The sequence below is a fragment of the Colletotrichum karsti genome (assembly GCF_011947395.1).
Source record: "Colletotrichum karsti strain CkLH20 chromosome Unknown Scaffold2, whole genome shotgun sequence".
Classification (NCBI taxonomy): Eukaryota; Fungi; Ascomycota; class Sordariomycetes; order Glomerellales; family Glomerellaceae; genus Colletotrichum; species Colletotrichum karsti.
Genome location: NW_024065902.1, coordinates 1,568,425 through 1,595,279, shown reverse-complemented (window position 1 = coordinate 1,595,279; position 26,855 = coordinate 1,568,425). Strand labels below are relative to the sequence as shown.

General features: G+C 54.8%; 7 protein-coding genes across 7 annotated transcripts; 2 read left to right on the top strand and 5 right to left on the bottom strand.

Moving 5' to 3' along the window:
- Nucleotides 1-743: 743 nt before the first annotated feature.
- CkaCkLH20_00998 (uncharacterized protein) lies at nucleotides 744-1,532 on the bottom strand (the record flags this gene model as incomplete). Its single annotated transcript, XM_038883718.1, has 2 exons — nucleotides 744-1,350; nucleotides 1,405-1,532. The coding sequence occupies 2 exons, from the start codon at nucleotides 1,530-1,532 to the stop codon at nucleotides 744-746; spliced, it is 735 nt and encodes a 244-aa protein (XP_038751313.1).
- A 2,317-nt stretch (nucleotides 1,533-3,849) lies between these two features.
- Nucleotides 3,850-5,625, top strand: CkaCkLH20_00997 (obg family GTPase CgtA; the record flags this gene model as incomplete). Its single annotated transcript, XM_038883717.1, has 1 exon — nucleotides 3,850-5,625. The coding sequence occupies one exon, from the start codon at nucleotides 3,850-3,852 to the stop codon at nucleotides 5,623-5,625; it is 1,776 nt and encodes a 591-aa protein (XP_038751312.1).
- A 162-nt stretch (nucleotides 5,626-5,787) lies between these two features.
- Nucleotides 5,788-6,783, bottom strand: CkaCkLH20_00996 (class II aldolase adducin domain protein; the record flags this gene model as incomplete). The annotated part of the gene is made up of 3 exons (XM_038883716.1): nucleotides 5,788-6,287; nucleotides 6,344-6,482; nucleotides 6,535-6,783. The coding sequence occupies 3 exons, from the start codon at nucleotides 6,781-6,783 to the stop codon at nucleotides 5,788-5,790; spliced, it is 888 nt and encodes a 295-aa protein (XP_038751311.1).
- Nucleotides 6,784-7,710: 927 nt separating this feature from the next.
- Nucleotides 7,711-10,439, top strand: CkaCkLH20_00995 (methyltransferase; the record flags this gene model as incomplete). Its single annotated transcript, XM_038883715.1, has 3 exons — nucleotides 7,711-7,818; nucleotides 7,878-8,104; nucleotides 8,156-10,439. 3 exons carry the CDS (start codon nucleotides 7,711-7,713, stop codon nucleotides 10,437-10,439), a joined length of 2,619 nt encoding a protein of 872 aa, XP_038751310.1.
- Nucleotides 10,440-12,507: 2,068 nt separating this feature from the next.
- Nucleotides 12,508-13,870, bottom strand: CkaCkLH20_00994 (uncharacterized protein; the record flags this gene model as incomplete). The annotated part of the gene is made up of 2 exons (XM_038883714.1): nucleotides 12,508-12,569; nucleotides 12,619-13,870. The coding sequence occupies 2 exons, from the start codon at nucleotides 13,868-13,870 to the stop codon at nucleotides 12,508-12,510; spliced, it is 1,314 nt and encodes a 437-aa protein (XP_038751309.1).
- Nucleotides 13,871-17,051: 3,181 nt separating this feature from the next.
- Nucleotides 17,052-17,813, bottom strand: CkaCkLH20_00993 (uncharacterized protein; the record flags this gene model as incomplete). Its single annotated transcript, XM_038883713.1, has 1 exon — nucleotides 17,052-17,813. The coding sequence occupies one exon, from the start codon at nucleotides 17,811-17,813 to the stop codon at nucleotides 17,052-17,054; it is 762 nt and encodes a 253-aa protein (XP_038751308.1).
- Nucleotides 17,814-26,087: 8,274 nt separating this feature from the next.
- CkaCkLH20_00992 (uncharacterized protein) lies at nucleotides 26,088-26,462 on the bottom strand (the record flags this gene model as incomplete). The annotated part of the gene is made up of 1 exon (XM_038883712.1): nucleotides 26,088-26,462. The coding sequence occupies one exon, from the start codon at nucleotides 26,460-26,462 to the stop codon at nucleotides 26,088-26,090; it is 375 nt and encodes a 124-aa protein (XP_038751307.1).
- Nucleotides 26,463-26,855: the final 393 nt, after the last annotated feature.

The window sequence follows — 26,855 nt, the reverse complement described above, 5'->3', positions numbered from 1 at the left end:
GTCTGGGGAAGCACCCGTATGACGTGCCGCCCGCCTACAGGGGAGACGACGGCAAGCTTGTGCAAGTAACCTCGGTTGCTCACAGTCGTGTGTGATCAAATGACGTCTCCCCATTCGCGGAAAGGGGGAACGGCGATGGGTCGGTCGGATGCTGGCCTGGGACCACGACGTGTACCCGAATCAAGTCATAATATCTTGGAGCGAGAGGGAGCGCGCAGAGGGAGGAGTCAGAAGAGGAGGGGCTTTCAAATAGGTTTTGTGGTATTGCTCTAGCAGCCGCATATCTGAGGGCATTTCATCCTGTTCGTAGATTACTAGTGCGAAATGGTAGATAGAAGAGCTCGGGGAGGAAATGAACAAAGGTATCCGGCCTGCGCCGTCGTAAATGCCAGCCATGATGAGATATTTCCTCTTTCCGTTGCCCCGTACACCGACGCCGACCTACCGAGAGACATAATGAGGAAACCAGAAAATCAAGTACAAGAATTGGTGAAACTGGAGCACAATCAATCTCTGTCTCTAGTAAACGTATCAACAAACGCCGCAGCGGATCTCTGAGCGTGCCACTCCATTCTGCGATGCGATAGTCTCGGGACGCCGGGTAGGGAGGGCTTATGCATATTTCGTGGATATCATGAAACGTCGTTACAAAGGCGTCAAGGCTTTGTATGCCATACAAACGAGACCAAAATCCCGGACGGCATATCCAACATATGGGTTTCTTAGCGAGTATTTGGGTGATATCAACCACCCCAGCCGTAGTAAGAGCCGGGTGGCGGCGGTGGCGCGGTCCGTTGGCCAAAGGGTGCTGGAGGTCCCGACATGCCCGCCATTCCTGGGTGTACCGGGGGTCCCGGGGGAGGAACAGATCTCCTGCTATCCCTGCGACCTGGTGTTCTCGTCTCCATTCTACTGGGGTGGTCGAAAGGCGGCGGTGTTCTCTGCGCCATCTGCGCAAATGGATCCTTTTCATGGGAGCTAGCACCTGTGATAGCCTGTTGACCAACACTTATTCTCCGGCCGGCTTTCCTCGAGCCGCTGAGAGCGCTCAGCGGGGGGTCCTTGACCGCGGCATCGTTGTCGGGAGGGAGAGTCAGCTCAACCAGACTGAAAAAGTATTCCAAAACCTCGGGGTATCGCTGAACACTGGATTGCCAGTCCTCGTCAATGCCACGCTTCAGGCTTGCTTGTGCCTGGGCGATCTCGTTTGGATGAGGCGGAGCGTGGTAGTAGTGGTAGGCGTGGGCGGTAATACGATCGAGGTTGGCGGTATGAGCAGCCTTTCGGCGCTCAGTGAGCAGGCGAAAATACTCCAGGATATAGTCTTGGGCGTGTGCTCGAACCCAGGTACTGTGAGCTGGGTCAGTAATCAGTGAGACGACCGCTGATCCCAGTTAGGCTTACCGAATGTCGTTATATATCGACTGCATCATACGATGCTCGGCCTGTTTTATGGCAACCTCGAGGCCCTTGGCCTCGCAGTCGCATGCCAGAGTGGCGGGAGCATGGCAAATAGCGCAGTCGGGGTCCATCCTGACTGTCGTGGTCTTGCGCTGACGAGGTGTGCGTGAGCGTGGCGTCCGCGGCCTGAAGTCTCTGGTATACATCTTAGCGGGGAGTTCCCGGATGGGACACCAACGATTTGTATTTCCGTAGGCGAGATGGAGGTTATGGAGGAGGATATTGTACAAGGAGATCAAGATGGTTCATCCACTACTAGTACAATGGTCATTCTTCCTCGAGACCCAAGTCATGGGTCTCACGGGAAAAGATTGGGTGGGTTGGGGTAACGAAGGTGTCGTGGAGGGGAAAGGAAAGGATGGAAGAAAGACAGGAAAGCGGTGATGAACTGACCTGAGTCTTATTATTAAGAGGGGAGATGGTGACAGCCCAGGAGACGTGTCGGCGCGGCGGTAAGGGAGGAATTGGGAATAAACAAAACTAGGACGAATAAAGCGAGTTGGTACTGTCGGCTGGTGCTATGTATCATGCAGCATCGAAGCATGAAACGGCAACGCAAGCAAGCAAGCGGCAGACGGGAAGAACGATTCCAAGGTCGCGCGATGGACAAGACGGAGCCGGATAACAACGAGGACAGGTCGTACTCGTTGCTAGAGGGAGAGGATTGTGACGAACGACGCCCATTCAACAGAGGGCAAAAGCAGGCGATGCGGAGGAGACGTGGGGAGAAGATAGTTCGATACACGAGGACGCAGGAATAAGAAGAGAAGATCGAATGGGAACGGGGTTTTGACTGCAGCAAGTGTCGTGGCTCGAATGCGAGCGTGTTGGAATATGCAAGTCTGGGGGCAGAGTGGCCCAATGGCGGGGGTGGCAGCAAGCAACAGAAGAGAGCTTGTCTGCCCGATGGCGTCCCAATGAGATTTGATCGGCGGCCAGTAGGAGACAAGAAGAAGAAGCGGGTTCTGCGTCTTTCCTTCGTGGAAGGGGACGAGAGACGGGAGAGGTGGAAGATGAGAGATATTGTTGTGCAAACTGCAGCAAAATTGACTGACTGGAGAGGTATGGCAGGAGAAGAGGTGCAGCAGTCTGAGCAATGAGAGTGGAGGGGGAAGATTATGTGTGTGCGTTGTTCGCCCCTCGTTGAAGTTCCGGTGCCGTTTCCGCCGCCTTTGGGCCTCAAGGCGGTCAACCACTTTCGGTCCAGTACATTGACTTTTTAGCTGACAAGAGCAGCTGCTTTAGAGACTGCGGACCTATGTAAGGTAGCATGCACCCGGCGCCTGTGACCTGGGCTCCTGCAGTAAGAAGAAGTCGCGGGGCGTTTGCTGTGAAGCGGGGACAGACGAGAGGTTGGGCGAGAAGCGAACGAAGCACCTTCTGTCCAACGGGAGCCACCGAAGAGGAAAGAAAGCGGAGAGGGGCACTTTTCGGGCGGGTCTGACCTTCCCAGACGCCGACAACGACAGCGACAGCGATGGACACGGCCGGCGGGGTGGAGTGGCTGGACTGCAACTCCACGTTCAGTCCATGTCTGCACCTCACCTACCTCCACCACATTCGAACTGACAAGGACTGCAAACCAACAGACGAGACATTGATGGATGCAACCCAGATGGCCCAATCTACTTGCTCAGGACGATGCCTTTTCCACAATGTCTGGAATGCTCCGAGCCATCCTTCAGCCCTTGTGCTGAGCCTCACTTGAAGTCATCTCCCTGATATCTCACCACCCAAAAGCAAACTGACCACTTGGTCCATAGCGTTGCCGCCGGTGTTTGGCTTCCAAAGACTTTTCGATACATCTGCAGCCCCCCTTTTGTCGGAACTTCAGTCAGGCTCACCGCATATTGAGACCGGCCATGCAGCTGTGCTCCCACAGCCTGCCGCAGACGGCAAAAACGTACCAGCACATACCTGAACAGATTGAGATGTCAGATTACGGAACTTCAAGGCGATAAACCTGTGGCAATCCACCATTGGCAAGCTCACTCTGCAGCGTCCTTCTCCGTGCGGCTCTGGTTCGATCCAATTCGCCTCGGCGTAGCCTTTGGTCAAGTGTCGTTCTTGGAACGTTAGAAAGGCTGAAAAGAAGACCACAGTCGTCTTTTTATGCTTTTCTATCCCAAATCAGGCAATTTGAGGCAACGAGGCAGTGTTCTCAGTCGGAGCATATCGAATCAGATGAACCCCCCGTTTGACAGCAGCATTCGCTGCCGGTTGATCCCAGTCCTACTAATTGTTCCAGCCCGTGCTCAATTCGCTTATGTAAGGAGTTCCTTATCTTATCGGACACCGGCGAGAACCCAAAATTTCCCAAGCTTCGTCTCAGCCACAGACTTCATTTAGGAGCTTGTCAACGGCTTGCTCAAAGCCAATTCGGGAACAATGGCGTCGAGATGCTCCGGCAGCCATACCCTTTTTCTTCCGTTTCTGTATCCCTCCTTGTTTCTCTCCAGGAGCGCCAATGCCCCGCGCCTCGCCGCGAGAGCGTTTGCAGGTCGCCGCCATAGCTCGACCCACGTCGCCCAAGAACCACCCGCGAGCCGACTCAACCCTGCGCCAGATGACTATGCCGCACCAAACTTCGCCGACAAAGCCAGCTTGACGTTGTACGCAGGTCCCGGTGGTCACGGCTGTATATCGTTCATGCGCGATGCATATCTTCCCGACGGCCCCCCGAATGGTGGCGATGGAGGTCACGGAGGCAACATCTACATCCAAGCCGTGCACGGCGAAACCTCCCTACATAAGCTAGCAAGGAAGCGCTTCGTCCGCGCTGGGAGAGGAAAGCATGGTCAGGGCAGCGCAAAGGGTGGGCAGCGAGGTGAAGATGTCATCATCACCGTACCCGTCGGCACAGTTCTCCGAGAGCTCAGCAGAGAAGATCCCGTCGCCGAAGATACCATGATGCAACGCGCTTTAAGGGCACAGAGGAAGGCTATGAAGCGGGCGAAACGGGAGCGTGAGGAGGAGCTTGCGCGGCAAAAACTGGAAAGGACGGAAGAGGAGGAAGAATGGCTAGAGGAGGAACGCAAGGCCAAGAAGCCTGAACCCGAGGAAGAAGAACCTGAAGATCCGGAGCGTCATAAGTGGCTTCTATACCCAGGGCTGTCAAAGTCCGACCTGAAGTCGATATCCTTACCAAGACCGCCCCGCCGCACACGCCTCTACCATCAGCCTCCTGGTCCGATCCAGCTCGACTTGTCGCGCCCAACACCACAACCTATTCTGCTTGCTACTGGTGGTATCGGCGGTCTTGGCAACCCGCACTTTGTATCGCGCGAGTACCCTCGTCCTATCTTTGCAACCAAGGGCGAGCGCTCAGTGACGATGCAGATCGAGCTTGAGCTGAAGCTGCTCGCCGACGTTGGCCTTGTAGGTCTGCCCAATGCTGGAAAGAGCACACTTCTCCGGGCACTCACCAACTCGCGCACCCGCGTCGGCAATTGGGCTTTCACAACGCTGCAGCCGAATATTGGAACTGTTGTGTTGGATAACTACAAGGGTCGTCCGTTTATCAAGAGCTATAAGCGTTACCCGAACGCTGTCACTTCGCCTGGTGGCCCTGAGGATGAAGTCCGCGTTGAGCAGCGAACCCGCTTCACAGTTGCTGACATCCCGGGTCTTATCGAGGGCGCCCATTTGGACCGTGGACTCGGCATGGAATTCTTGCGTCATGTCGAGCGCGCTGGCGTGCTCGCCTTCGTCGTCGACCTGTCCGCAGGTCCCGCTGTAGCGGCGCTCAACTCGTTGTGGAGGGAAGTGGGCCTCTATGCCCAGATGCGCGAGGAAGAGGAGCGGGACCGGGAAGTCGATTCTCGCATCGATTGGGATCTGGCTTCAGAGACAAAACAGCAACGACCCATTGAGAACAATATGATGGTTGCCGACGCACCCGAGGCGCCCAAGGAGGAGTCGGGCCTGCACATCACCGCGAAGCCTTGGTTCGTCGTTGCCACCAAGGCTGATTTGCCCGAGACCCAGGAGAATTTCAAGGAGCTCAAGGAGTACCTCGAGAAAATCAACCAGGGCACCGTACCCCATCCAAGTGGCGTTGAAGGTGCCTGGGTCAAGGACTGTGCCGTCATTCCTGTTAGCGCCATCCATGGCCAGGGAGTTGACCGAATTGTTCACTGGACGGTGGGACTTCTCGACGAGTAATTGTACCATATCTTTGTACCATTCTGTGTAATACCACTCATTGTCGATGAAAATGACAGAACCAACATTTACGCCTTCCGTTCATAAATCCCCCTCGAGTACCGAGAATTGATCACAGTCTCGACCTCAGACCTAGAGAAGAGCTCCGCCGCCATCCCCTAATCACATCTTATACGACACACCAGACTCATGCTCCATCATGTCAAAAGCAGGCTTTGCCGAGAACCATCCCGCGAGCTCGGTGCCGATGGACTTGTACGTGAATTCAGCATCCTCCTGGTCGACTTTCACCGTCAGATGACCCCGACCTCCCGCCGCGGCATCGGCGAGCAACTGCTGGTGGCAGCAGCGCTCCAGACTCAGGAACCAATACACGCAGCTCTCGACCGACTTTCCGCAGGTGATGAGACCGTGGTTCTGAAGGATGGCGGCCTTCTTCTCGCCAAGGGCCTTTGCGATGCGGATGCCCTCTTCCTTTCCGAGCACGATACCGCCGAAGCTGTCGTACAGGACAACGTCGTTGTAGAAGGCGCAGGTGTCCTGGCTGATGATGTCTAAGTTGCGACCCAGGGTGGAAAAGGCCTGGCCGTAAAGTGAGTGGGAATGCGCCACGCAGATGACGTCTGGTCTGGCTTCGTGAACTGCGTGGTGGATCATGTATGCTGTATCGTGTCAGTATATCTCCGATAGCATCAAAAGTTGCGAAGAATAGGCGTACCGGCAGTGTTGAGAAGCCTCACCGGTCCTCCTTCGACGACCTCTCCGTTCTCGTCCACACGGATGAGATCCGAAGCCTTCAGGAGCGGCCAGGGAACACCAAACGGGTTCAGCCAGAAGGTGCCGGGCTCAACGGGGTCCTTGTGTTGTCGTCAGTCTCTGCGGCACAAACAAGTTGAGAATCAAACGCACTCGAGCGGTGATGTGGCCGGCCACGCCGGCGTCGAAGCCGTTCTTGGCAAAGAGGCGGAAGCCCAGGGCCAGGCGCTCCTTGAGATGCTGCCGTTGCTGATACGGGTCGTCGTACTTGACGGGCTTGACGACGCTGGAGAGCTTCAATGTGCCTTTATCTACGGCGGCTGTGCCGTTGCCGTTGGTACCCTTCGTGGCGGCAGAGGCGTCTGCCTGAGGGAGTTGGTTCACAGTCGTCGCGGGTGCCATTGTAGTCTCAAATCACTGTTGGTTGTTATGCGCAATCTGGTGTGAAGTCGTGAGGAATCGTGCAGGTCTCATCCGTGCTATTTAAGCACTGCAGATTCGCCTCCAGGTCGCGCCCTTGTAAGCCCGAAAGGCGCGGGAAACTCGCATCATGCGGGGATGTCTTGACTCTGAGCCGCCAATCTTCGGGTGCCGTTTCCCCCATACTACCTCTTGTTGGGGGGGACTGCAGCTTAAGCTCGAACACCGGCCTCCGGCAATGAGAGAAGACGGGACGCTATGTGGTGTAAGAGGCTCCCGAGTCCCGAGGCAACCCCGCATTGGACGATCAACGACGTGGATGGGCCAAGGTGGTATCCTTGAAACAGCTGCCTCGGTGCCCACATCAGTTCAAAGAGATAGTCCAATGAGTATCAAGACATTAGCACACAGCACACCTCTTTGCGTTAGCTTGCCTCGACTCTGAGTCGGTTGAACCGCTACTCTTTCTCCGTCATTTTGGTAGACTGCATTGGAGCAGGTACTTAGAGGCACGTGACAGTTTGCCCCCGCGGATAGTACGGAGGGACAAGGTTTCGGACGTTGGTGGGAAAGAATCCAGGTCCCTCTAGCCAGCGGCGGGACTGATTTCTCAGTTTGGAGTGTTGATAATCTGCAGTTTGAAAAGTGCAAGTTGAGATGAAGTCTGTGGACGTCGAGGAGCATTCCTTCAGGTGCGCTCGAGCGGATACAAGCCGGGGGTGAGACCCTGATTGACAGGGGTACAATGCGGGGTGACAAGATCCACTTAACTTCGTGTGATTGGTCAATCTTCCCCAAACCGAGGGGCTGGCGCATTCCGCCCGAACCTCCATTTTTTTTTTTTTTTTTTTCGCGGTTTCTCCTTTGGGTAACCGCAAAAATTCAGAACCGCGCGACGCCGCAGCTCGATTGTCGCATCTTCAAATTCCTCGCTCCTCTTCCTCCACCACACACGTGCGCCCACAACATCACTATTCGCACGTCAACAAAGCTACCATCATGGGTCGCAAATTCAGAGTTAGTAATCTTCGCACTGAACTGATTATTTTTTCGTCTCGTGCTGACACGTCCGATAGGGAGGAAAGAAGGGCAAGGGAGGACGCGGTGGCGCTCAAGGTGCTGACCGTGGCCGCCAGCCTCGCAGCGAGTCGTGGCAGTCGTACCCCGCCGTCAAGAAGGAGAACGAGAGGCTTCAGCGTTACTACAACACCATCATTGGTTTGTCGGAGGAGGAGCAGGGTCCCTTCTGGGATGCGCTGCGCAGAGATCTGCCTAACAGCTTCCGCTTCTGCGGTTCCAAGGGGTATGTGACAGTGCTTCCGCGACGATCGATCATTTGCTGACTGCGGCGCAGCCACGCCTTGGCCGTGAAGAAGCTCCTCCAGAACCGATACATGCCGGAAATCGTCAAGATCGAACACGCCGATGGCCGCCCCGTCGAACCTCCCAAGCCGCTCGAGTGGTACCCCAACGAACTCGCTTGGTGGATGACCACCCCGAAGAACGTCATCCGCAAATACGCGCCCTTCTCATCCTTCCAGAAGTTCCTCGTCTCCGAGACGAGCGTTGGAAACATCAGCAGACAAGAGGTCGTCTCCATGATCCCTCCTCTTCTGATGGACATCCGCCCCGGCATGACTGTTCTTGACATGTGCGCTGCTCCCGGCAGCAAGGCCGGCCAGCTGCTCGAAATGATTCACCAGGGCGAAGAGGCTAGAGTCAGGAAGGTTCTGCGCGCCAATGCGAAGGAGGACGGACTCGACCTCGGCGTGGAAACTGAGGAGGAGCGCCAGGCTGACCTCGAGGCCGACCCCTCGGATTACGGCCGCACCACAGGCCTGTTGATCGCCAACGACGCCGATTACAAGCGCGGACACATGCTTGTCCATCAGCTCAAGCGCCTTTCGTCCCCGAACCTGCTGGTCACGAACCACGACGCTACCCAGTACCCCTCGATCAAGCTCCCCTCCGACCCCGCGACCCCGACCAAGCCCGCATACCTGAAGTTTGACAGAATCTTGGCTGATGTGCCCTGCTCTGGTGACGGAACCCTGCGAAAGAACATGAACTTGTGGAAGGACTGGCAGCCCGGTAATGCTCTGGGTCTCCATGTGACCCAAGTCAGGATTCTGCTGCGCGCTCTCGCCATGCTCAAGGTTGGCGGCCGCGTCGTCTACTCTACCTGCTCCATGAACCCCGTCGAGAACGAGTCCGTCATCGCCGCAGCCATCGACCGCTGCGGTGGCCCCGACAAGGTCGAGATCGTCGATTGCAGCAACGAGCTGAAGGGTCTCGTCAGGGCCCCTGGTATGCGCAAGTGGCAGATCATGGACAAGTCCGGCAGGTTATGGAGCTCCCAGGCCGAGGTTGATGAGTACACCAAGTCCAGCGCCGACGGTATTGCTCCTGGCAGACTTGTCGAGACCATGTTCCCGCCCGTGGAGGGCAGCGTTTGCGCCGACCTCCCTCTCGAGCGTTGCATGCGCGTCTACGCTCACCAGCAGGACACCGGCGGCTTCTTCATCACTGTCCTGCAGAAGAAGTCCGAGGTCAAGATCCGCCCCGAGGAGCAGAAGACCGATGACGCCAGCAAGTCGAACGGAACTACCGCTGCTGCCACCCCCGCAGCCGAGAACGGCACCGAGGCGAAGACCGAGGAGAAGACCGAGGAGAAGGTCGAGGAAAAGACTGAGGATAAGAGTGAGGATAAGGCAGATGCCGATGAGACAGCCTCGAATGGCGTTAAGCGACCGCGCGAGGACGAGACGGCTGACGGCGAGAAACAAGAAGCGAAGAAGCCCAAGATCGAGAAGCCTCAAAGATCGAACCGCAACGCGTACGGCCAGGTTGAGGAGCCCTACAAATACCTCGACCCCAAGCACGAGGTCATCCAGCACATCAAGTCCTTCTACCACATCTCCTCGCGCTTCCCCGAGGACCGCTTCATGGTCCGTAACGCCACTGGCGAACCCGCCAAGGCCATCTACTACACCTCCGCCCTTGCCCGCGACATTCTCGCCGAGAACGAGGGCCGTGGCATCAAGGTCATCCACGCCGGTGTCAAGATGTTCATGAAGCAGGACGCCCCCTCCGCTGAGGTCTGCCGCTGGCGCATCCAGTCCGAGGGCATGCCCATCCTCCAAGGCTACGTCGGTGAGGACCGCGTCGTGCGCCTCACCAACAAGGAGACGCTCCGCAAGCTTCTCATTGAGATGTTCCCCCGCATCGCCGACGGAGAGTGGGAGAAGATGGGTGAGATTGGCGAGCGCATCAGAGACATTGGCATGGGATGCTGCGTGCTTCGTGTCGAGCCGGACGGCACTGACGTCGCGTTCGGTGAGCGCATGGCGCTCCCTCTGTGGAAGAGCATCCACTCCCTCAACCTCATGCTTCCCAAGGAGGACCGCACGGCCATGTTGTTGCGCATCTTCAACGACACCACCCCGTTGATCAACAACAGCCTCCAAAAGCAGAAGCAGATCGACGAGGCGACCAAGGTCAAGGCTGCCGAGGACGCAGCGCTGGCAGAGCAAAATTTCGTCGACATCGAGGACGCACCCACCCCTGAGGAGATGGATGCTGAACCTTCTTCAACCGCCGCAGAGCCCATGGCTGAGGACACAGAAAAGGGAATCTAGGCGCCTCCCTTTATACCTGGTTCTGATATGGCCGATGAAATTTGGAGACATCACACGCAAGACCCATTCTGGAGCGTGATGTGGGCTCGGCAGACCGTCGTTATTGATGATGATCAAGATGTTGCTGCAGTGAACGGGCCGCGTTAGGTACCGCTATTGCAGGAAGAGACATTGCTCATGGCTGACTAGGGCAATAAAGAGCAACACAATTGCTCTTTGAGGGACAGCTAGTACGGCAGTGAACTCTCAAACAACGCAAGATTCTTTGAGGGGGGCACTGAGGAACGTCATTAGACCGCGCAATTCCAGAGAGCATATCCTGAGGGCTTCATGAAGCATTTGGTCCAGGGGTATCAGTATAATGCCGCCAGTCAAATACTTTTGGTGGAAGGGCGAGACTCAAAAGGAAGAAAAATGTATGAGTACATGAATCGTTTGCAGTTGCATATTACATACAGTCTATCAATAGACATGGCTTAGAAGATGATACTTTTTGCGTGGTGTTATGTGACTTCTAGGTTGGAAAACTAGTTTAACTACAACTCACTGTTCCATGCCTCAAAATCACTCTGAAAAATTCCGCACAGCTAGAATTAACGCAATTAGAGGGCACTCTAGAAAAGCACTCTAGAAAAACAGGTAGACCAAGTAAAAAAAAAAAAGGAAGAAGGAAAAAATCGCAAAAAATGAAAGCTGCGCCAATCGCGGACGGGAATTGAGCCCGACGTGGGGGTCGAACCCACAACCTTGAGATTAAGAGTCTCACGCTCTACCGATTGAGCTAGCCGGGCGAGCGTATGTATGCTGTTGTTATGGAGACGACGGGCAGGTGGGTTTATGATGGGGGGAGAGAGGGAAGGGCGTCCCATCGTGGAGCGGGTGGGTTGGTTTGCGATGACCTTTGTGGAGAGTTGAGTGCTGGTTTGAATCTGAAGAGGTTGGCTGAAGTTGCCTAATTCATGAACTATGTGCGGATGAAGGATGGACATAGCGGAAGGGAACTTGGCTGAACGATGGATGAGATCCGGCCAAGGACATTCTCTAGAACTGCGGAAGACAGTGTTGCCTTTTTGGCCTAACATACCGGTCTTTAAGTATGTGCACCTTCATGAAGATATTCCTAATGTCTAAAGAGGAGAAACCGCCTCAACTCTGTTGACGCAACTCAAGTGTTGCCGACACATGTCCCTCCAAGATGGCGGGCCGTCTTTGCAAGGAAATACACCTATATCAAGAAGAACTCTGACAGTTTCGTGCTTATACTCAAGCACATTTGGTGTGAGTAATGACCAGCTCTCCTCTCTGGTCCACGCGTCAAGATATAAGCTGCGTGCAGGAACTGTCACGTCTGCCCCCTGACCCGCAAGAAACTCAGCAACAGCGCAACTTCCGGCAACCACAGCGTGCCAAAAGGTGTTGCATCCGTCTTCTTTTGCTTCGATATCTGCCCCCCGGGCTACCAACAGCCTGACCATGGCAACATCATTTCGCCATGCCGCTACGATCAAGTGCGTAGCGCCTCCGAGGCGCCTCGAGTTCAAACGTGCCCCTTTGTCGATCAAGAGCCCGGCGATCTGGGTGTCCGAGTTCTGCACAGCAATTCTTAAGAGAATGTTTTCGCCATACACGGCATTGGGATTGGCTCCTGCGTCGAGCAACATACGAGCGACTTCCGGAAAACTTTTGGAAACGGCTGTGCCGAGGAGGGCATCTTTCTCTCTCGACCACCCGGGCTCTACTCCTGCGTTTAGAAGCAGTGCCACTGCTTCGGGGCGGTTTTTCTTTGTGGCCTCGGCCAGGGAAATCTTTGCAAAGTTCCGGCTAACTTCACCATAGCTCTGCGTATTAGGGCTCACGCCCCGGCTCAGAAGACGACTGATGGCTGGTACCTTCCCTTCTACGGCGGCGAATATTATAGTCGACTCTAACTGTTTTCCATACCAGCTCCTCGCGGAATCTGTTTTCTCTGTGCAGCCGCGGTCGAGGAGAACATCCATAACCTCGAGGTGGTCGCCTTCCACCGCTCGGTGCAGTGAGGACTTGCCGTTCGGGTCCAGAAGCCATGGCTCTATGTCTTGTCGTCCCAAGAGTAGACGGACGATGTCAGCTCGGCCGCATCTCGATGCGTAACTGAGAGGCGTAAAGGCTCCCAGAAACTTGTTGACCTGAAAGTGCTCACAGTCAAGTAACGCTCCGAAATCCTCGGCCGAATTCTCCTTATCAATGAGGACCATTACCGGATAACTGCCGCCGTCATCTAGTGGAACGTTGATGTCGATTCGCGGCATTCCGTGAATAAGCCTCCTCAAGAGCGGGGCATGACTTCCCTCTGTCCTCAGCGCCCATTCAAATACGTTCTTTCTAAGTGAAGGTAGCATCCGACGAAGTTCCTTCAGAGGCCAGACTGGTGAAGAGTACGTCACGACATCCAGAATATCTCCACAAGCGAGGAAAGAGATCGTTCTCCGGCAAACTTCAGCCATGTCTGCGTCGTAGTCGACTTTCAGTGGGCAATCGGCGACGGCAGTGTCGACCGAAATTCCGAGAAGGGCGAATATTTTGTCACGCTCGTCCGTCGCCTCGAACCAGCCAAACTTCTGCAACAAGGTATTGAAGCGACGATCTTTCCGCCACCAGGACTGCTCTCGACATGGTCCTGGCATGACCTCCAGCAGCGTTCGAGCCCGGTTTTGCGGCTTTACATCCATGAGTTCCGGCATGAGTGCGAAAGTCCTCGTCGGAGCCGACTCCCACGAGCACTGAATCGTCGCCCTGGACGCAACTGCAGCCTCCTGCACAACCCATACCCTTCTGAACCAACTTCGCTTCATCAACTTCTCCAATGCTTCTCTTCTGACTTGGTAGTTACTGGCAGCCATGTTGCGGACGAAGCTACGCCCCTCGTCGTACCAGACGTCCAGGCGGTCTTTTTCTTGTGGCTTGGGACGCCGCAGTATCCTCCGGTCAAGCTCTCGTACTCCCTCCATAAGTAGTTTTATCCCTTCAGACGACTCTCCAAGCCAGATGATGACACTCTTGGCCTTGCTGTAGATGACACACATCTGTCTCACTTGGAGACTCCGCTCCGAGGCATCTCGTTGGTTGATGCAGAGTGCGTCGACCCAGATTATACGGTCTTCTCCAGGGTACCGCAGGTGGTAGAGAGCATTGTAGAGATTCTTAGTAACCGGGACCTGGTGGTCATTCATCAGGATATCTTTAGTTTCATCCGGGCTGGGCTCGGTATCGTCTGGATTGCCCCAGGTGTAAGAAAGGGCTTCGTAGACGTCTTCATCGTCATCGATTTCACTCGGATGTGGCGCCTCGTAAAGTTCGCAACAGACTCTGTCGTCGTAATGCTTCCGGCCTTTGAAGAGGCGGAGCAGGCGAAACGTGCAAGTGTCAAGGGGTTCGTAGACGAAGTTGGCCATTGTTTTGTCTACTAGGAAGAGGCGAGACGAAGAGAAAGACACGGCCGAAATGCATCGGTCTTCGGTGGAAAGATCTAGTAATCTTCAGAGCCTGATGCGGCGGGGTAGCTGGGCGCGACATGAGAAGACCTGTAAGCCCCATTCCGTGACAGATAAGCGACTGGACGGAAGGGACGCGGTATATGGGACTTTGACCAATGAATGCGCGACTGCGAGATGTAGAGAATTGGCCTATGAAGAAGAGAGCTGCCCAATCTTGGCCCTTTATTTACTGGTGCCGAATGAAAGCCTCTCTTGAAATTTGCTTCTCAAGACGTCAACCTCGTGGTGGGCGACACGACGGTATACGCAGACAAGCAAAAGACACGCACCCGTCGATTATTAGTCGTGGTTGATCTCAAGCTCTGATATTTGATTTCCGAAGGCTGGTTGAAGCATCCTCCTAGTCTGGCTGATCATCGTAGTCTGCACGGCAGAGGATGTCCGCTCACGCGTACGAAATCTGGAGACTCCGTTTAATTTGGCTTCGCCATCGTCGCTCCTAGAGTATTTGGATCAAAATGTACGCAAAAATTTCAACACGTAAGCTCAGAGTAATTCAGTTTATTCAAACCCTTCTCAACGGGACCAATCTCAACTTCGAGTTCACTTCTTCAAATAAATAGCTAAAACGCGACTGTCGGCGAGGACTATAGAGAGAAAAAGTCCATGCAGGTTCCTCGTATCTGTATCCAGAGTCGAATGTTCTGATTCAAGCAGTTCATGGATGAAGTTCAGGTCGTGTACGCTGAACAAGGAGCATCAACATGCTGCGGTCATCGTCTATGTCCATCGTCCAGGACGTATTCTAATGCGTACCGAATTCAAGTTGCATTTAGCTACGACAATATTCACTCTTTTATCAGTCGTTTGACGCCAGTCTCTTCTGAAGGGGGGTGAATAAGACATAAGACAAACAAGCATCAAGCAGCATCAGTCGGTCATGGGATCGGTCTCAGAAGATTTAAGCCCGGATTTAAAAACCGCGAAGCTGCTAGCTATCAGTCAACGGAAGACATACATGTAGAATAGAATCACATACTTCTCTTAATCATCTAGCGCTAGCCACAATGTCGGGCCATAAGCCAGCACTGCTATTCGACGCTGCTTCAGAACAAGGAACAGCTCCAGGCGGGAACAGCGACTATCTCCCATTCGACAGAGCAAGCAAGACCGGCCTATATCGTCATAAAGGACTAATAATACTCCAAGCAATAGCTTCTGAAATCGCCAATACTGCGAGACTCGGGAAGAGTAGAGATCTGGATAAGAGCAGCTTGCAAGATCGTGACTTGGTATCCTCTCGTGGCTCGACGATCGCGACTTCGAATTCATCTACAACGAGCTCGATACTCCTGCATTGTATGAGAGACATGACAAATTATACCTGGAGGCATATCTGTTTGATATATCCCATCACTGAGGGCTCCGATAAGATTACCCGAAAACCTGGTCATGACTGTCTCGGATCCGGCCCCTGTCCCTCCATCCCCATGAATAACTCATCAATCTTGGCCCTAATGTTCATCTTCCTGCAAAGATCGATAACACACGATGCATTCCAGTAATCGTCTCGAGCTACTCATTCGGACCGATAAAACTGCCATTCCTCACAGGCCATAAAGTGCGTGCCTCCCGACTCAAACCTACCTCGCCGTCCTGTCCGCGCCCCCGAAAGCACTCATCTGCGCTCCAGCACGTCAATCAATCGGAGTAGACGAGCCATAACATACTCAACATGTATTGTATAAACAGAGAGAGACCCGAATAAACAAACCCCGGTAGCCTGTCAATATGCGAACGACATGGTCACCAGTTCCCCGTGCCTGACAGGTATCAAACGGCATGAACACCCCTCATGCACTCTGCTTCGAGACGACAAGCTCCCCATGAACGAGTGAACACGTCGCCAGCCCGCGAGGATCATCGAGAATATTTCTATAGTGGCATGGACAGTATAACTGTTACTCGTCGCGTACTTCCGGGTCTTGACGACAAAACGAAAATGCGCAAGATTCTCGAGCTCAACCACCGAATTCCAGAAAAAAGAATAGACACATCACAATCCAGTCCATCAACCCCTGATCAGTAATTGCCTCCGAGTGACGAACAATAGAAACTCTCAAACCCGTCTCGAGAATTCTCCGTCCCTCAGAAGCAAAAAAAGTATCGTCCACCATCATCAACCCCGGGTGCCGGGTGCCCCTCCCATAACAACGCATAAATAAGATCGTCGGACCAGTCACCCGGCACGCCGACCGAACCGCATCACACAGGAAATCCCACACCATGCCGTTCAACCTCACACTATGCCGGCCAATCTCCTCATCTCAACATGCCAGGGCACTGGAAATACAAATACAGATATTTACAAAACATCCTGAAAAGTGAGGGGCACCTGTTCGTCCCCCAGGCCCCTCACCTACACAGGGATGGTGACGCAGAGACGGGACGGGCACACGGGATGTTCACACACGTATAAGTACGTTCGAATATCAAAACCTCCCCATGCATATATATCACCGGTCCATACTTACACGGAGCGGCCGGTTGGGTATTTCCCACCTTTCACACGGCTAGTCATTTCTTCATTTGATAATGCGCATTGTTCTATAATACAGGAGATTTCACACAACTACCTGGATCGAAATCCCGTTAAAACTCCAGAGTATCCCCAGTTCCTGTCAAACCACCATACTTGTACAAAGAAAGAAACAAAAAACATCTGCAGTCACTTGCGTGTATCTGTTGCCTGGTCGAGTCGCCTCTTTTGTTCTGTCATTATTATCATCATCATTGTTATCGTTGCTGGGAAATAGTCCAGACTAGTTATTGTCTGGCTTTTCCACCGTCATTGTTGACAGTGCAGCAAAAGTGGCTCGTTGAAGTCGTGTTCAACCCCTTCGCATATATATACCGAAGTGGACAGTCGGCCAAAATCAATTTCGAAGAACTATCGTCATCGAACGAAGGCGCGGGGAAAAAAGAAGACGGAAGGATGACGAAGAAAAGGGGTTCGGTTGTCATGTCGTCATGTCATGAGCTGCGCGAAGAAGCAGCATCGTCTCGTCGAGGAGAAGGGGGGAAAGTATAAGAGAAGGAGGTGACGAACTCGGTCGTTATCGAGACGGGACTCCGTTCGTCAGAAGTCCTCGTCCCACAAACAACGATACCAGAAGAAGGCACAGCACGCGTACACCCAGAGCTTGCCGACACTGGGACCGCCCACGACATCGACCATATCGATCCTTCGCGCTCCGGGACCCCTTGACTCCTCGCGACGGGCTCGTTCCTGCTGCTCCGCGAACCTCACGCGGTTGAACAGCTCCCGCTCCCGAGGCGGCGCATACGTGGGGGGCGGCTGGGAAACTACGCCGCCGCCGCGGGTGTTGTCCGACCTTGTCCGCAAATGGCCCAGCGTCGCCTCCATTCCCGGATGCCGTCTCGGCGGCCGCTCAATGTGTTCGACCTGCGGCACCCCTCCGCTCCCACCACCACCACCGCCACGACCCTCGCCGTTCCCGATACCGCGGTCATAATCAGGAGCTTCGTACAGAGAGGCATGGGACGAGTAGTCGGAAAACTGGGAATATGAACTGAGACGACGCCGGCCCATGGCGCCCGAGCTGCGCTCGCTGTTGCGGGGTTTGATGTCTCGTCCGTTGTAGTTGAATTCTCGAAGCCCGCGCTCGTCGCCCTGGGGGATGGGTAGAGGAGGGGGAGGAGCGCCGGGAGGGGGGCCAGGAGGTGGAGGGAACTCGTCGACCTCGTCGAGGTCTGCGAGTTGCTGTTTCTGAAGCTCCTTGAGCTCGAACAGCTGCCCTGTCGGTCGTTCCATTCTGTACAGCTTGAGTTGAGGCGAGCCCTCGTCGAGCGGAGGTGTCAGGGTTTTCGAGGAGCTCATGATTGGTGATGTGTGTGTTCGTCGACGACGTCTCTCTCACGCACACATACACACAATCTCTCTCCTCTTCCTCACAACGACACGGGCGTCTTGGGCTTTCGCTGGGCGTCCAAAAGGAGGAGGGGGGTTAATTTGGCGTGTATCAACTGGCTGGAGTCCACCTGACTCGGAGGGCACCTATGACGACAGACGCTCAGGGCAGAGTGTACTCATACCAGCGTCCTCGGCGGGGATAAGTTGAAGAAGAGAAAGGCACGACGAATCTCGCGCTCCGCGTATAACACAACACGGTAGCTCCGGATTCAACCATCGATCGGAGTCGGTGATCAGTTGGATCACTTCACAGTTGGCTCCGGAAGAGATGGGAGTCAGGTAGCTGTTAGGCTCCGAAGCTCCCGACTCCCGCGGCAGCCGGGGGCCAGGCGTCGGTGGACAAGAGCCTCACGGCCGCGCGGGCGAGGCAAGCCGCGCTGCCATCCAAACGCACGGAGCCATCCATCCCCTCCCTCCAACTCCCATCCCACCCCTTTAACGAAACCCTAGATTGACTTTGCGGTCTTGGCTCAAGCTTCGCCCTCGCATCCCTTGGCCCTCGGGTCTGAGGCGGGAATATGTTTCTTGCGGTCTCCTCGTCTACTGAGGAGGTTGCCGGTCCAGCATTACCCGTACGTCAAAAGGCAAGTCCAAGTTGCACCTACGGGTCCGAGGGCCCCCAGCTGCGCCCATACAGGCGGCGCGCATGCACTATGATACCATTCAGAGTTTGGTTTGCTGTTTCCTTACTGCATTTGGCGGAAACAAGACAAGTACTTTTAGTGTGCCCTCGTCTGTGTGTCCGCATATATATGCGCAGCGGCGCGTTTGTGTGTGCATGCCTCTGTGCATACTGCATAAGAGAGTCCGAAGACGACCGTTAAACCGTATTGTAAACGAAAAAGGAGACCAGCTCGTGGAGGATGGGGGCACGGCAGTAGAAACATTATAGCGCGCGCCGCCGTCGTCTCGTGTTTCTGGCGCTCGAGTATCGGAGAGACGAGGTTGGCGCGGCGGGCCCCCTGGGGATATCGGCGCCGGCCGGTGTGGAGGATGACCGGCCGGGTGGAAGGCGTAAAAGCCCATCATCGTGACCGTCGGTTTCGGAATGTGGGATCTGCCAAAATGTCGGTGGAGCAATGCACCGAGGGCGAAAGACGTCGGTTGTTCGCCACGGCTCCCGAGTCATTCTCGCCGGCATTATGCCATCATGGCACCGTCATCGTCAGAACTCTGGGCGTTCCCGATTGACGTCCCTTTAAACGTATCGACATTTGGCAGGGCTATATCGGGACGCGATGAGGCTCAGACTGCCACAACGGTCACGAACATAGCCGCAAAGGTTTGGCAGACGCCAGAAAGGGAGTCTCAATCGCCGAGGATGCGCTCTCCAGTCAGGGACGTGGCTGCGACGTGAGAGTTCGTGAGACAGTCAGCAGTGCAGCAGATGCGGACTCGTGATGTGCCGTTCATGTAAGTAGGGTTCCGGACAATGACCGATCTGCCGCTAAGACTGCCCGGTGCTCTGTTCGACATGCAGTTGTTTCCTCTCGACCGTCGTCCTCAGCCAGCTGCAATTGCCGGAGCATAGCAGAGGTTGACTGAGATCTGCCTGCGGGCGATGCTGGTCCTGGGCCGACAGAGAAAAAAAAAGCGGTCACGGGCCACGAGCTGAACGCGGGCGTGCTGTGCGAGTGTCGTTGCATTGTCATATCTCCATGGCGTCTCCTTGTTTTCCGTTACCTCGTCATCGCTGATCAAGCCGAGCAGAGCGTTGATAAGTTGACGTTCGTCGGCGCCCACCTTCGCCGGAGACCTGAGAACCAGCCGAATGTGTAATGTCATTCGGCCCTACTTGAGACAACGCATTGCTGACAATCTTCTGTAAGCGTGTGGTCACCCTCTCGCCGTTCAACGGCGATCTCGGCCGCAGACGCAGACGCCAGTAGATGTGACGAGCTCGCCGCCAGCATTCCAGGCGTGTCCGTGTGAGAATAGGGGGTCGGATAGTCAGGCCATTTACAACGTCTGCTAAGTCGTATGTTCAGGAACGCTTCGCTACCTCTGCAGGAGTGCAGGAGCCGAGGCAATGCACAGAGAGCAATGTCTGTCTGTCTCTTGGGACGAGAGTTAGTTGACAGATGGACGGTATGTGCGGCGACTAGTCTGGACCCGCGCCATCGCTAGTTGAAATCTTTACATGTCAAGTTCCAGGAGTAAATACCTCCGAAGTGAAGGAACACCTCCTGTAGTCTCATGGCAATAACGGCCGAGTGACTGTCGGTCGATAAGACGGAGGGCTGACCAGAGCCAGACCCCGGCTGTGGCACTTGAAGCCGCATGTTTTCTCAGCCACTTATTCGCTCTTCGGACTTCATTGTGTGTTTGATAACGACTTGGAACCCGAGACAGAGGTGTTAGCAGCAAACCGACCAAGCCCGATGGAGATAAAACGCACAAAGCCAGTACCCGCGGTAGCACCAAGGTCCCCTAGCCACGCGAGAGACGAGGACGGCTGCGTTCATGGGTGGTTGCTCAGCATCCGAGACAACTGAAGCCCTGGACTCGGAAGGCTGCTGAGTCCCGTCATACGGAGAAACATGAGGCTGGACTAATGCCGGCACCTGAGATGTCTTTTCCGGGTCGTTTCCGGTTCGACGCTACGTAATTGGGCAGACTCAAGTGAGAAACCCGAACGGCAGATGAGTTGCAAACCTAGGCAAACAAAGCTTGAGGGCCGACCGAGAGTCTACCACCCGCACTGTGTTCGCCGAGTCAAAGGAGGCAGAAGAAACAGTGGCCACTGGACTTCGGCATGTCGTCTTCCTTGTGTAACGTTTCTCAGGCTAATTGCCGGGAGCGGTGACGGCGAAGTTGTCAGGGACCCCAAGCGCGCTTGTTGCTTCGGCAAGTACTAGAGCCGTTTCTGCGGATGACCAGCGAATGACGGATCGCTACCGCGAGAACAATTGCCAGGCCTAATCAATTGGCCATAATGAAGGTCGCTTCGTCTCGGCTGAGCATTGACGAACAGCGTCTGGAGACCGGAAGTCGCAATCTCCAATATGACAGGATGGGTCGAAGACCTCCTCGCCGACAGAAGCCTGGCATTGGAAGTCGAGTGATCCATCCATCCCCCTGGCAGCCCGGTAAAAAATGATCCAAGACAGGGCCTTCAACCTCCCTTGTCTGCCATTAAGCTCTTCCTTCCACTGGCATTCTAGAACCAGTCTACCCCCAGGCGGTCTCCGTAAAAATGACCCTCTGCTCCAGGTCGAGACGGTCCATATCATGGAACCAGCCCCTCGCGACCCAATTTGTGAGTATTTTGAATGAAACGGTCTTATTTGATCTCACGAGACGTCGTGACTTGACATGGATACAGGCGTCAGGTCAAACGCCTCGAAATGAAGCCGGGCAGCAGCAGCGTTGGAAACGCGACCGACCCACGTCGTCCCCCGAGAGAGAGAGAGGCTGTACGCAATCCGACACATGGCAAAGTACCGTGTACTATCACAGAGTACGAGGGGTCTGATCAACCTGCCAGCCCCGAGCCTTGAAGGAGGCTTGGTTGCGTCGTACGACGGAGGGGTGCCGATCGCCCATGGCTCCACCCACGAGAGCCGCTCTCTCTTCCTCTCCGCAGCGTGCTGTGGCCTGTACATCGTATCTGTAGAACCGTTTGTTGCGGTGAGTACTCGGTACCTTGCGCCGTCCAGGGATTGGCTGGAACAGCCTGACCAAGGATCTTGTTGCTCTGGGCCCGGTGTCAAAAAAACAGATGCCACGCGACGCTGTGACGAGCGGAGCGGGGACGAAGCAAAAAAGGCGGTGATGTCTGGCTGTGGGGAAAACTGATTTGATGTGAAAGAAGGAGAAGAAGCGCAGAAAAGTTTCACGTCGTCGACCGCGTGGAGATTGGCTCGTTACGTGTGACTTTGGCGAGCGAGGCACTTGAACCCCAGCCATGCTTGGGATTTGCTGGCGATAGCGTTCCCCTTTTGCTTCTTGACTTTGGCTCGTGGAGGTGTCGGTAGCCTCCCCGACACAAACATGTTGAATCCAAAAAGTCAACTTAGCATGCGATGCGTCTGTCTGAACAGCATCATTGGCCCGCAAGCCGCGGTGCTCATAGCTCCTCAGAACTCTCGGTGACCTGAGTTGCGAATCACGGCTTGCGGCCGACCTACAACTCGCCCTTTTTGGTGACATCCCACCGGTGCGACACTGGCTGGTACCGCAGTAATGGTTCGTCGCTCGTCGCCCCCGACCCTGCCGGAAGGAAACCACAGAAGCCTGTCCTGTCCTCTCTCTGTTTATCATCAGCGTCACCCTTCCACACATGTATCGTTCCGTAACGCAGACGGCAAGCGCACCAACCAGGCTTGTATGACCTGAAAGTAAGTGCCTTTCTCCCGTGTGTGCAAACGGTGGAATGCCCGATCTCAGCCAAAGGCATGGCAGGGCGGCAAGGGAATACCCGGCCCTGCCATGTGGCATTGGAGATTTTTCCCTCCCACGATCCCGCAGACCTGCAATTTAAACACCAGGGCACGCATACGAAGCGTGAAGCCACGCCGGTATCCGTCCCGCACCCTGCTGGTTTCGCATCTCTGCGGTTTCACGCTTGATCGGCGTAGCCGTCAACGGTCGCAACGCGACGAGATTGGCGAATTCGAACTAGGAACGCGCATTTTCCATCTACTGAACAAAGAAAGGGCCATTCCAGGGCAACGGACTGAGCAGAAGCGAACGGTGACTCAAGCGGCGTCTCTGTATCCATCCCTTCTAGAAGACTGACAGGGACTCGGGGATATGTTGACTCAGGTGACAAGTCGGTTTCTGGCGTTCCCTGCCAATGTCTGCTTCGTCGCGGCTTCATTTTTCAGCCCGGCCTACCATGTGCCAGCGTGCCAGCCCAACCCCAACTCTTAGCTGGACCCCAAATCCTTCTCGACCAGGCCCCCAGCGTCGTGTGCGAATTTCCGTGCGGCTTGCCAAACCACGTGGCAATCTCCACCAGTGAGACCGAGCCAGGGGTCAGCGGTTTTTCTTGCTCCAACAACTGCTGCCAGCCATTCTTCGGTATCGGTACCAGTGCGTCCTGCCACTGCATACCCAAGGGACTTCCGCTCGAATTTGAACGCAATCTCGTGGAGTTCTCGCATCCAAATGCTCTTCGTATTGGCACGATTCGGTGTTTCGACTGGGCATCTGCATGTCGACGAAAAGCGCCTGCCGAATGTCCGGACGCGGCGCCTTTGTCGATAGACTGCGCAAGCGAACAGGGGTTTGGCATCGATAGGACGAACCGGTTGACACCAGTCAGTCGAGAAGAAACCGATGCCGAGGGGCTTAGCTCCGTACCGCCATTATCTTGACACGTACTGAAGTAGGAAAGGGACTTCAGACCCAGTGCATGATGGCGCCGTATTAAAATTGGATACCAGATAACTCGGTGTCGCTAGGTCTTTGCCATGGCCGACGTCTCCGCCGTCTAATCGATCCCAGAGGGCCTGCCACAAGGTGTATCCGAGGATGTCCATACGGTATTGTATACAAAGATCCAGTAGTTTCCGAAGTCCGTTGAGCTGAAAGGCGTTTCGTTAAACTGACAAGGTAGTCCTCATTCGAAATGATTTCGAACAAGTCGCACAATGGAGGAAAAGAAACGACCGCTTGAAACAAGCCTTCCCGGGCACGTGTTGCTGCGTGCTACAGATGCCGCCCCAGACTCGGGTTGACAGGCGGAAACAACAAAAGAAGAAAATGTTGGCCGCATGTAAGAAACCCCCTCACGAGATTTCCACGTGGGAAGAAGGGGGGAAGCCAGGGGTCGGACCAACGGATACTGGAGCAACGTCGTAAGACGCAAACCTCAGCTTCAACTGCAAGCTGCCAGCAGTGCTTGCCGAGAAACCAAGATGTTGACGACCTTCAATCGGTTTGCACCTCACCGCTCGTTTGATGCGATGTTGACCGTCTCGCAAAGGTCCAGAGCGGTGACTGGAGACGTGGGATGCACATCAAAACCACCGTGCTGGGTGCAAAAAGCCTTTCTTTGGCCACGAAATGCTACCGTGAGCTTAGTTGAGATTTGACTGCACCCCACATTGGCAACAACCGGCGACAACTTGACCCAATTTGAACTGCTGTGAAGTCGAGACCGCTGTTGGTTGTCGTTTGTAGTGCGATGGGATCGACGTCCAAATCGCTAGCTCGTTGGTCAAGCTCAAGCTCAAGCTCATCATTCTAGAAGGCGAGTCTGGCATTGAGCCAGGCCAAATTTAGTACGGTCACACATGGCGCCTGAACAGCACCCCTGGCTATCAATCCCCGCGGGCGATGAGCTAATGTCTTTGATCTCGTCGCGTAATTTCAGCTCGTAGATGGATCAACCGTCTCAGATCAATCGAAACGCGTTGAGCTACCCGCCAAACGAGGAGACACGTGCTGTGTGACCCAGAATTCCCACTGCATTCCACGGTGTCTTTGTTGTCGCAACTTTTTAATTTGGGGTGATCCAAGTAGTCGCGCTGTTACACTTGTATCGTCATCGCTGCTGATATCGTACGTGACTGCTGAGGAGGCCGAGATTGTATCGAAGCTTGGCTACCCTATGCGTTGGCCAATCTCTGCAACGGCGGCTGAGCTCTGCTGTGGGTGATCCTCGGAAAGTCTTGCTTCAACGTCCTTTCTTATCGACGCTTTGCTGTGTGGCAACACGGTCCGCGAGCCGCGGCCAACGTGCTATGGATATGCCTTTCCGGGCTTAGCTAGGCTTTCGGCCACCACCCCAATCTTGGTGTCGGAAGCCATTTGTATTGTGGAATGGTGCCGCACTTGGCAGTTGGAGACGGCAGCTTTCGTGCAGCAAACAGCAGGGAGCATCCCAGATGGTTTTCGTAAGTGTTCGAACGGAATCCCTCAGACCCGCCAACGTCGGTCGGCGTTATTCCTAGCGGCAGGGAAGGGAAAAATAAGGAAGAAGCGATCGTTGGAGGCAAGAAGTCATGGCGGATAGTGGCCAGACTGTTTCTCTTGCCCTTCAGCTGGCAAAGTGTTTGATTCCTTCTGGAACGTAGACTTTGAGACCTTCTCCCTTGAGTTCGCCAAGCCATGTGCTTCGAGAATTCTGAGAACCCTTCTTGCGTCGGGCGTCCGCGGATTTTCGTTTGATCTGATGTCGATTCGGATAGGTGGTAAAGTTCGATTTGTGCCAGGACTGCCGAGCGACTTTCGACCTATCATTACTAAAATTGTCCCCGTATGTCGAGGTTGGACACGGGAGGAGTGCCAGCGAAACGTCAGACGTTTGAAGCCGAGGCGGGTCAGGCTAGGCTAGCTGAAGCAAAGCTTGGGAGACCTCGTCTCAACCACCAGTGGGAATAGACAGGCAATTGGGGTTTGTTGGTTAGACAATCAGTCTGTGGTTATCTCGTCCCCTGAACCACAATCGAATCCAGGGTGTCCCCTCAGTCAAATTTCCGCGAATGCTTCTAGAAGTCAAGTCGTAGGGATCATCCGTAGGCCATGTAGTGCAAGCGGTACAAGCTTCGCTCTGATCTACCAGCTCCTATGTTGTAGAACCACGGCAAGAAGCGGCATGTGTCTTTAGGGATCTGTAGAGCAGTATCAGTACTGGCAAGTAGTGCCTATAACTCATTCGCACTCGAAACTGCGGGCTGCGGGCGTCGAGATGGGTTCAAGGCACCGCGTTGGGCACGCCCTTGGCTGCTGAGAGTAGTTCACATCAGGCTGGGTCTGTGATGACGCGAAACGTTGACATGGCTTGACTGGTGGCGTGAGAGATGCGAATGATCATGGCATCAACTTTTCTCAGCCTCGTCAGACGACAACGAGACAACGTGGCCGAATTAACAACCACCAACACAGCAGGCAGGCTTCAGCAGGCTCTACCGCAGAGTAGACGGAGTTTGTAGCGGGCGGAAGCTCATTGGGCTTGGGCTTACATAGTAGCGCGTGGTTGATGAAGGTACCGTAGCAGGAGACTTGCAGAGGTCCACGTTGTCTGCACACCCTGATTCGGCGTGGAGCTGGAACCTTGGTGGTTTTTGGAGAGCGATGCTAGGTTGTTGAGAGGACTGGTGGTCGACTAGCGCTTCAGGCGATGCTTTGTTAGGCAGTTGAGTCGCGGGCCTGGCTGGCAACGGCGTCCAAGTGGGCGTTTTGGGGGTACGGCGACAAGGCTCTGATTGCCAAGGGAGTAAAGATCGGCGTTCAGGGCTCAGGGACCGGGAGCAGGTGGTTCGGAAATAAGGAGCCACAGGCCACGAGCGGGCGACCCCATCCATGATCCAGGAGCTCCTCAGTCATCACGGTGACTCCGAAATCGATCTCGAGGGAGCGGTTACCTTGGCTCACACCCGTCGGGCCAAGCATGACAGCGACGGTTGCAGTACTCCGTACTGGCACGTAACCGGTACGGACGGGGAAGGTTTCAGCGTCCTTCTGTTTGGTTCTGCAGACGACGTTCTGGGTTGCGATGATGGTGGTTTTGAGGACCAAAAAGGTCGTGTCTGTAGCGGTGCATGACAATGGGATTGGTCCAAGGGAAAAGGCAATGCCGTTTCCGTGTTGTAATGCCGAAATCATTGCCGACGGTGTTGGGATTCTCAGCGAATTTGCGTTTTCCCTTGACTGATCTGGCTCTGTTCGATTGCCGTCGTCTTGTTTCAGGCTTCTTTAATCGCCGTCGGAGGGAAAGCCGGCGTGGTCGACGAGTGGGCGAATGGGAATGGAGGGGCGGGTAAGCAGAAACCTTCTGACTCCAATCGTCCATGTCAGACGTTTAGACAGACAAGACAGTACAAAGTGGTAGGCGTGGTGTCGCGATCCAAACCCAAGCGGTCTGGGTGAGGGCCGTACAGTGCCTGGGGAAGAGGACGGGCGGTCAACACTGTCGGCTCGCTTGCCGAATGGTGGTGTGCGGGAGTAAGGGTATGCTAGTAGCAAAGCAGAAAGCAGAGCTAGGCCCCGTCCAACGTG